The sequence below is a fragment of the Coregonus clupeaformis genome, unplaced genomic scaffold (genome assembly GCF_020615455.1).
Source record: "Coregonus clupeaformis isolate EN_2021a unplaced genomic scaffold, ASM2061545v1 scaf0457, whole genome shotgun sequence".
Taxonomy (NCBI): Eukaryota; Metazoa; Chordata; class Actinopteri; order Salmoniformes; family Salmonidae; genus Coregonus; species Coregonus clupeaformis.
Window position 1 is genome coordinate 215626 of NW_025533912.1, and position 8852 is coordinate 224477.

The following is an 8852-nucleotide window of genomic DNA, read 5'->3' on the forward strand; positions in this document are numbered from 1 at the left end:
AGTACCACCCAGTCAACCAGACTCCATTGTGAGACGCCTCACAGAGGATATTCAACCCTAAGGGCAAATCCAAGGTAATCTCAATATCTATACAGTAGAAGCTAACAAAACACACCAAAACTGACCAGGTGAACACTGATCAGTAAAGAGATGCTAACATTCTACAACGTTCTCTTTCCTCTGCACAGTTCTCTAACAGTGAGAAACAGTAGGATTACAATGTAGTGTTCTACGCTTTCTTCATTTGATCCAATCCACTACCACTTCTTATGTATACGTTGGTGTCTTTTTAAATTGCCCAATCTGTAGAATCTAGTCTCACAGTCAGTGCAGTAATAAGTATTATCTCCAGTGTGTAACCGTTGGTGTGTTTTTACATTGCCCAAACGGGAGAAACTCTTGCCATATTAAGAGCAGAAGGAAGGGTTATCTCCTGTGTGTGTTCTCTGATGAACTTTTAGCTCAGTTGATGTTGTGAAGCATTTTACACAGTCAGAGCAGGAGTAAGGCTTCTCTCCTCTATGTATACGTTCATGTCTTTTTAAGGTGCCCAGTTGAGAGAAACTTGCCTCACAGTCAAAGCAGGAGTAGGGCTTCTCTCCTGTGTGTATACGTTCATGTGTTTTTAAACTGCCCAGTTGAGAAAAACTTGCCCCACAGTCAGAGCAGGAGTAAGGCTTCTCTCCAGTGTGTATACGTTCATGTGTTTTTAAGTTGCCCAGTCGAAAGAAACTTGCCCCACAATCAGAGCAGGAGTAAGGATTCTCTCCTGTGTGTGTTCTCTGATGAACTTTTAGCTCAGTTAATGTTGTGAAGCATTTTACACAGTCAGAGCAAAAGTAAGGCTTCTCTCCTGTGTGTACACGTTCATGTTGTTTTAAGGAGCCGTGTTGAGAGAAACTTGTCCCACATTCAGAGCAGCAGTAAGGCTTCTCTCCTGTGTGTATACGTTCATGTTGTTTTAAGGAGCCGAGTTGAGAGAAACTTGTCCCACATTCAGAGCAGCAGTAAGGCTTCTCTCCTGTGTGTATACGTTCGTGTTGTTTTAAGGTGCTGAGTCGAGAGAAACTCTTCCCACAATTAGAGCAGGAGTAAGGCTTCTCTCCTGTGTGTGTTCTCTGATGAATTTTTAAATCAGTTGATGTTGCGAAGCATTTTACACAATCAGAGCAGGAGTAAGGCTTCTCTCCTGTGTGTGTTCTCTGATGAATTTTTAACGCAGTTGATCTTGTGAAGCATTTTACACAGTCAGAGCAGGAGTAAGGCTTTTCTCCTGTATGTATAGGTTCATGTTCTTTTAAGCTGCCCAGTCGAGAGAAACTTGCCCCACATTCAGAGCAGGAGTAAGGCTTCTCTCCTGTGTGTATACGTTCATGTTCTTTTAAGCTGCCCAGTCGAGAGAAACTCTTCCCACAGTCAGAGCAGGAGTACGGCTTCTCTACTGTGTGTGTTTTCTGATGAAGTTTTAGCTCACTTGATGTTGTGAAGCATTTTACACAATCAGAGCAAGAGTAAGGCTTCTCTCCTGTGTGTGTTCTCTGATGAATTTTTAAATCAGTTGATGTTGTGAAGCACTTTACACAGTCAGAGCAGGAGTAAGGCTTCTCTCCTGTATGTATACGTTCATGTATTTTAAAGTGGCCCAGTTGAGAGAAACTTGCCCCACAGTCAGAGCAGGAGTAAGGCTTTTCTCCTGTATGTATACGTTTATGTTGTTTAAAGGTGCTCTGATGAGAGAAACTTGCCCCACAGTCAGAGCAGGAGTAAGGCTTATCTCCTGTGTGTGTTCTCTGATGAACTTTTAGCTCAGTTGATGTTTTGAAGCACTTTACACAGTCAGAGCAAGAGTAAGGCTTCTCTCCTGTATGTATACGTTTATGTTGTTTAAAGGTGCTCTGATGAGAGAAACTTGCCCCACAGTCAGAGCAGGAGTAAGGCTTCTCTCCTGTGTGTGTTCTCTGATGACCTTTTAGCTCAGTTGATGTTTTGAAGCATTTTACACAGTCAGAGCAGGAGTAAGGCTTCTCTCCTGTATGTATACGTTCATGTATTTTTAAGTGGCCCGGTCGAGAGAAACTCTTTCCACAGTCAGAGCAGGAGTAAGGCTTCTCTCCTGTGTGCACTCTCTGATGAACCGTCAGAGTCTGTGATGTAGTGAAATTCTTCCCACAGTCAGTACAGGAATACAGATTATCTCCTGTGTGTTTTTGTAAGTGTATTTTTAGCTTTGATAGAAATGGGAAAATCTTCTCACAATGTGGGCAGTGGTGAGACCTCTTAGCTCTGTGATCTTCCTGCTGTTGCTCTCTGGATGTAGAGAATGTCTCAACATGGTCTCCTGTGTGAACAACATCAGAAGAACCAGTCAGTTGGTGTGATATACATGTCAATCAAATGTATTTTATGAATCCCTTTTTACATCAGAACTTGTCACAAAGTGCTTTATAGAAACCCAGCCTAAAACCCCAAAGAGCAAGCAATGAAGATCTAGAAGCCATATCATCCTCCACTCACTATCACAAGGGTTAGTAACTACACAGACTCATTTAATATAACTTTAAAACATTGGCAGTTTGTCTACTTCACTTCTTTAGTCTACTATCTGATCACTCTAGACAGCCCAGTGAATAAAACAAATGCTGGCAATACTGGTGTCAAACCATGTAAGTGTCAGTAGCATGAAATAATTTCTACCTTCTCATTTAAACAGTTCATCATGAAACAGTGAGCAACTTTTCATACTGCAACTTTTCATGCACAGTGAGAAGTTGGAATGAATTACACAAACTTAGATAGATAGAACCTGCTCTTACCATGAGAAACAGATTTCCCAATCTTCTCCTCCTCTTCCTCTTCTTCATCTTTAATGTTGATATTCCGCTCCAGTGTTTGACGGCAGTCTTCCAGCTTCACTGATGCCATCTCTGGATCCTGCATGGCAAACTGGGGTCCACTGTCACAATCAGGACCCAATGACTGTAGGTTTGGACTCAGTGTGGAAGGAGAGAGGCTGGCTGGGTTTGTCCTCACAATTGATGTTACCGGCATCAGATTTAATTCTAGTCGTCCTGTAGTAATGAGAAACAGACACAAAAAGTTAGTGTCTTGACAGTTCTTGCACTTTCTTTATTCTCAAAAAATATATTATATTTCTTCTTGTTAAATTATCTAATTCAGTGCTTGACTTGGACTGAAATAGGTGCCGGTACTGTTTATATTTAGGTGCAGGAGCTCCACAATACTGTTGAGCTAACATTCTATAAGAGGAACATGAGCTCAAGCGCTAGATATTTGAGGTGCCGGTACTTAACCTATAGCAGATTTTCCCAAATTCTATATTTTTACTATTTTCTACATTGTAGATTAAAGATTCTCAAAGCTGTCATTATGGCAAAGGATGGCTACTTTGAAGAATCTAAAATCTAAAATATATTTGATTTGTTTAACACCTTTATGGTTACTACATGACTCCATATGTGTTATTTCATAGTTTAAATGTCTTCACTATTATTCTACAATGTAGAAAATAGTAAAAAATTAAGAAAAACCCTTGAATGAGTAGGTGTGTCCAAACTTTTGACTGGTACTGTAAATGCATAAATGACAAAAGCCATTTAGTACAAGGTCACTGTTTGTTTTAGGCAGCACTATGTACTATTGTCCTGAATAACCTTGCCTTCACTGTATTACTTCAATCAAAAACCAATTGTATTTTCCGTTCACACAATAGTAACATTTATTGATAAAGACAGAAACAACAGAATGTGTCTGAATATTAGTACACGTAGAAAACTGATAATCATTACATTCAGCTTCAAAACAGTAGTGCAACCGTGAAATAGTCTCTCTGCTGCACTGAAATCCGTTGATGCTGACCGAGTGGGTGGCGCCATTTTACCAGCTCGTTAATTTTACACAAAACCAAAAATGCTAAACAAACTCGGAAATCTAAAATAAATGGATTCTTTATGAAATCAACTTGAGGAAATGATGTACATCCATTCAGCCAAACCCAAAGTATCTAGCCATGTGACTTGTAAAATAGTTAGCAGGTTTACTCAGTTTAACATAAAAATAACACACCAAACCTTTACCAAACGTGATAAAACCTTGACGGATTTGTTACCTAGCATGGTATGACATGTTCTTTCGATATTAGAACGTTTAAACGTGCTATTACATACTGATATTACGTATTTTATAAAGTATTAGTTAATGTTTGGAATATTGAGAGCTGCATAAGGATTTGGAGGATGACATACATTCATGTATTTATTTCTGTCACTGGTGGGTGCCAGAAGGTATGCGGGCCAAGATAGCTGGGGGGGCCACTGGTGCTAATCTTAGAAGGAGTACGTGATGGAATATCCTGACTAGGGTGCAACACGATACCATATAGGGTGATCCTATATGTGGCGAGGAGTGACACTCAATAATGGTTGGCAACTGTTGGATGGAATTAGCTCTGAAAAGCATTATATAAACTGAAGAGGTTTTCTATGTAAGTCATTCAGATGACAATAACATTTACATTTACATTTTACGCATTTAGCAGACGCTCTTATCCAGAGCGACTTACAGTTAGTGAATACATATTTTTTTTTAAATATACTGGCCCCCCATGGGAATCGAACCCACAACCCTGGCGTTGCAAACACCATGCTCTATCAACTGAGCTACATCCCTGCCGGCCATTCCCTCCCCTACCCTGGACGACGCTGGGCCAATTGTGCGCCGCCCATGAGTCTCCTGGTTGCGGCCGGATGCGACAGAGCCTGGATACGAACCAGGATCTAGTGGCACAGTTAGAACTGCGATGCAGTGTCTTAGACCACTGCGCCACTCAGGAGATCTAGCTACGCCCGTACCGCTTGTCATGTGAATGTGGTACTGTAATATTAAATACTTTGAACCAACTTTCCATCTAACTGTTGAACTATTCTCTTGCATACTGAATTACTTGATGCCAGAGAAACTCGTCATAACACATACCTATAGTAATAAATAGAAACGGACACAAAGGTTATCTTCTTGACATCACAGTTCTGGAGCTTTCTTTATACTGAAGAATGGTGCGTGCCTGCCTGGAACTTCCTGTTCCCCCACTACCACAGTGCAGCCACAGATAGAACAATGAGACAGATATTTCACTGGATGTATAATTGTGAAGCATCCGGTTGGTGTTTCCACTCACTACCAAATATGGTAGTGAGAGGAAGCCCACTGGCCGGCAGTGGGAGAAGATGGAACGAGATGGATTTTGGCCGATATTCTGCAAATGTTCTAATCGATGAAACATCTGATCTTAATACAGTTCTGTTTCCAAAACTAAAATCTGTTATGCACAGAGTGGACTAAGTTTTGTGGACAAATATTTTTTTAAATCACGTTATTTAGAAGGAACGCAAAGGCGAATTGAGTTATTGCACACGAGCGCTTCACAGAGGAGGCGTTCCCTAACAGAAATATGCAGATGTGTGCTAGAACACACCAATAGGATCTCGCTAGCTCGTGCTTGGCTCTGCCCACTATGACTAATCTGTTCACATTGGAAACGACCAGCTGTGGTCTATCTTGGTTTAGTTATAAGAAATCGGTGCAACCGTCCGTGCGTTCAGGGATCCTTGGGATGGCCCTACCCCATAATATGAGAAGGGCGGTGCTTAAAATTGAGCTGTATCCTCCGGATGACATGGTTCCAGTAATGCCTGGTGAAAACCAAACTCTGCATTCCACAGTAAGAACATCATACCAAAGGTCAAGCATGGTGGTGGTGGTGTGATGGTTTGGGGATGCTTAGCTGCCTCAGGACCTGGACGACTTGCCTTAATAGAAGGAACCATGAATTCTGCTCTGTATCAGAGAATTCTACAGGAGAATGTCAGACCATCCGTCTGTGAGCTGAAGCTGAAGCGCAGCTGGGTCGTGCAGCAAGACAATGATCCAAAACACACAGACATCAAGTCTACATGAAAATTGCTAAAAAGTAACAAATTGGAAGTTTTGGAATGGCCTAGTCAAAGTCCAGACCTAATCCCAATTGAGATGTTGTGGCAGGACTTGAAACGAGCAGTTCATGCTTGAAAACCCACACGTCACTGAGTTAAAGCAGTTCTGCATGGAAGAGTGGGACAAAATTCCTCCACAGCGACGTGAGAGACTGATCAACAACTACAGGAAGCATTTGGTTGGAGTCATTGCAGCTAAAGGTGGCACAACCAGTTATTGAGTGTAAGGGGGCAATTACTTTTTCACACAGGTTAATTGGGTGTTGCATCATTTTGTTTATGAAATAAATATGTAATTGTTGTGTTATTTGTCCACTTATGTTCCCTTTATCTAATATTAGGTTTTGGTTGAAGATCTGATAACATTCAGTATCACAAATATGCAAAAGTAGAGAAAATTAGAAAGGGGGTACATACTTTTTCATAGCACTGTACATTAAATTCATTGATACTGTAATTTATACAAATTTCCCTGCCAAGTATTAGCCCGCTCTAAAAAATGTGAGGGAAAATGTTCTTGGTACGTGCAGGTGACTGACCTCCTCAGACCAATTGGCAGTACGCCCAGAACATTGTTCTGGGAACCAAAAGGGATATCTCAGTTTCAAGGTCTCAGCTTGGAGAGAAGAAGCCTTGTGAAGCATTGTTCGGTCACATGCACGAACCAAATGTTGATGATGAATTAATAATTAATAAGCTAATTCATGCAAATATAACTTGTCTAGGTAAGCAGTATATAGGACAACTAACGGGACTGCCCCGGCAGAGCTCCCGACCAAGCACCTATGGTGCACCTATGGTGCTTTTAAGTTTGTTGGAACCTCTCCAGATTATTCATTTAAGTTTGACTTTGAGTCCCTAGTGGCGATTTTCCACGACAAAAATCCACCACCCCATTCCACTATTTAACCCTATCTAGTCCTACGCCAGACCACTACCACTCAACACCCCCTGCAGCTGTTCTGCAGTAAATCCTCGCAATCCCAAGTACTTCTCTGACGCTGCCACCACAGCCTCTATTTTCTGGGACTTTTGATCCATTTCTGCAGTACAATTGACAACCATTGCTATAAATACTAAAATGCCCACCTTACTGAAGCACATATTCTTCCCATCACTCTCTCTTGGTCTCTGCGTACTCACAGTAATCCTCTCAAGATCCCTCACCCTGTACCCATCTTCCTCTACCACTCTCTTCACTGCTTCGGCATACAACACTTTCTGTACTACTGTAACCCTGGCAACCTCAATCTGCCTTTCTCTCACCTGACACCTCAGATCTCCAGCCCGTTAGCACCCCCACAACTAACACACAGAACTTTCTCCACCGATACCACACATTTCTTCAACTCATGCCCTCCTGCACACTTGTCACATCTAGGCATCTCACGTCTACACACTGCTGCAACAGGCCCATAAACTTCACCCCTAAAACACTGTAGTATTTACGGAACAAAATGGCTCACAGGATAACTGACACTTCCTACCTTGACCTTATCTGGCAGAGACTCAAAACCCAGCATGACAGATAATGTATTCTCTGTTTCCCCACGCTCTACACCGGATCTACGTCTCACCAAACGGAGGGAGTCACATTTACATTTTAGTCATTTAGCAGACGCTCTTATCCAGAGCGACTTACAGGAGCAATTAGGGTTAAGTGCCTTGCTCAAGGGCACATTTAGTCACAGACACCTGGAATCTTCCATTTCAACTGCTCATCCTCAACACTTAAACCTAACCCTGTTATCACTCCTATCAATGCCACCCTGTTCCGGAGAGCAATTCAAGTCACAATTCCTGTCTCTAATCACGTAATCCGGAGCGCCCGCTCCCTCTGGAGAGAGAAGAAACAATAAATAATCACGAGTCCACTCCGAGTTACATTCACCAACTCAACAGTCCCCAACCTCTTCTCCACCTAACCTGACACCACATATGGATCCATTATCTCTACAAATCTCAGTCCCACTGGGCCAGAATCATCCTGGGAACGAGGCCCGAACTCTGAGTTCCTCACCGCAGGTCCTTCATCCTCAGGTTCTCTGGCAACTGGAGCACGTATTACTCTTTTTACAGTTGACGATAACCTCCCTCACCACACTGCTTCCCTCTACACTCAGGTCCTTCTCAGCGGCCATCACTGCACCTGCCACCACAGTTAATTCATCCTCACTCTCGTCACGTTCACATTCCTCCTGTAGCTCTTCTAAAAGTTGTGTGATCTTCCATTCCATATTCACTCAAAACATATTCCACTTTTCTCCTTTGTCCTTTTCCACCATCTTCTCCTTCATCAGATCTTCCAGAAGGTTTGTGCATCCCCCACTGCAATCCCCCATCCCACTTTTTTCTTGTCCGCCATCTTACCACGTGTCTCACCTCATTCACATCCCACTAGCTTCAGGTAGCTGCACACCAATGGAGTACCACAGTATAAATGATAATACCCATAAAACCTAGCAGTCAAACAGGGAAATGGTTCCAATCATTTTTACACCATTCATTTTTCTCATAGGGGATTTTAGAAACACTTAAAAGAAGGGCTGTGTTTCATGTAGGCTTATCAAATCAAATTGTATTGGTCACATGCGCCGAATACAACAGGTGCAGACATTACAGTGAAATGCTTACTTACAGCCCTTAACCAACAGTGCATTTATTTTTAACAAAAAAAGTTAAAATAAAACAACAACAAAAAAAGTGTTGAGAAAAAAAAGAGCAGAAGTAAAATAAAAATAACAGTAGGGAGGCTATATATACAGGGGGGTACCGGTGCAGAGTCAATGTGCGGGGGCACCGGCTAGTTGAGGTAGTTGAAGTAATATGTACATGTGGGTAGAG

The 8852-nt window shown here is 42.0% G+C and overlaps 1 protein-coding gene across 1 annotated transcript; it reads right to left on the reverse strand.

Moving 5' to 3' along the window:
- Window positions 1-761: 761 nt before the first annotated feature.
- On the reverse strand, window positions 762-8149 carry LOC123484777 (oocyte zinc finger protein XlCOF7.1-like; the record flags this gene model as incomplete). Its single annotated transcript, XM_045215496.1, has 2 exons — window positions 8108-8149; window positions 762-2144 (listed from the first exon to the last, which is right to left on the reverse strand). Coding segments are annotated over exons 1-2 (1425 nt in total), but the record flags the coding sequence as incomplete, so codon positions are not given.
- Between the last annotated feature and the right edge of the window lie 703 nt (window positions 8150-8852).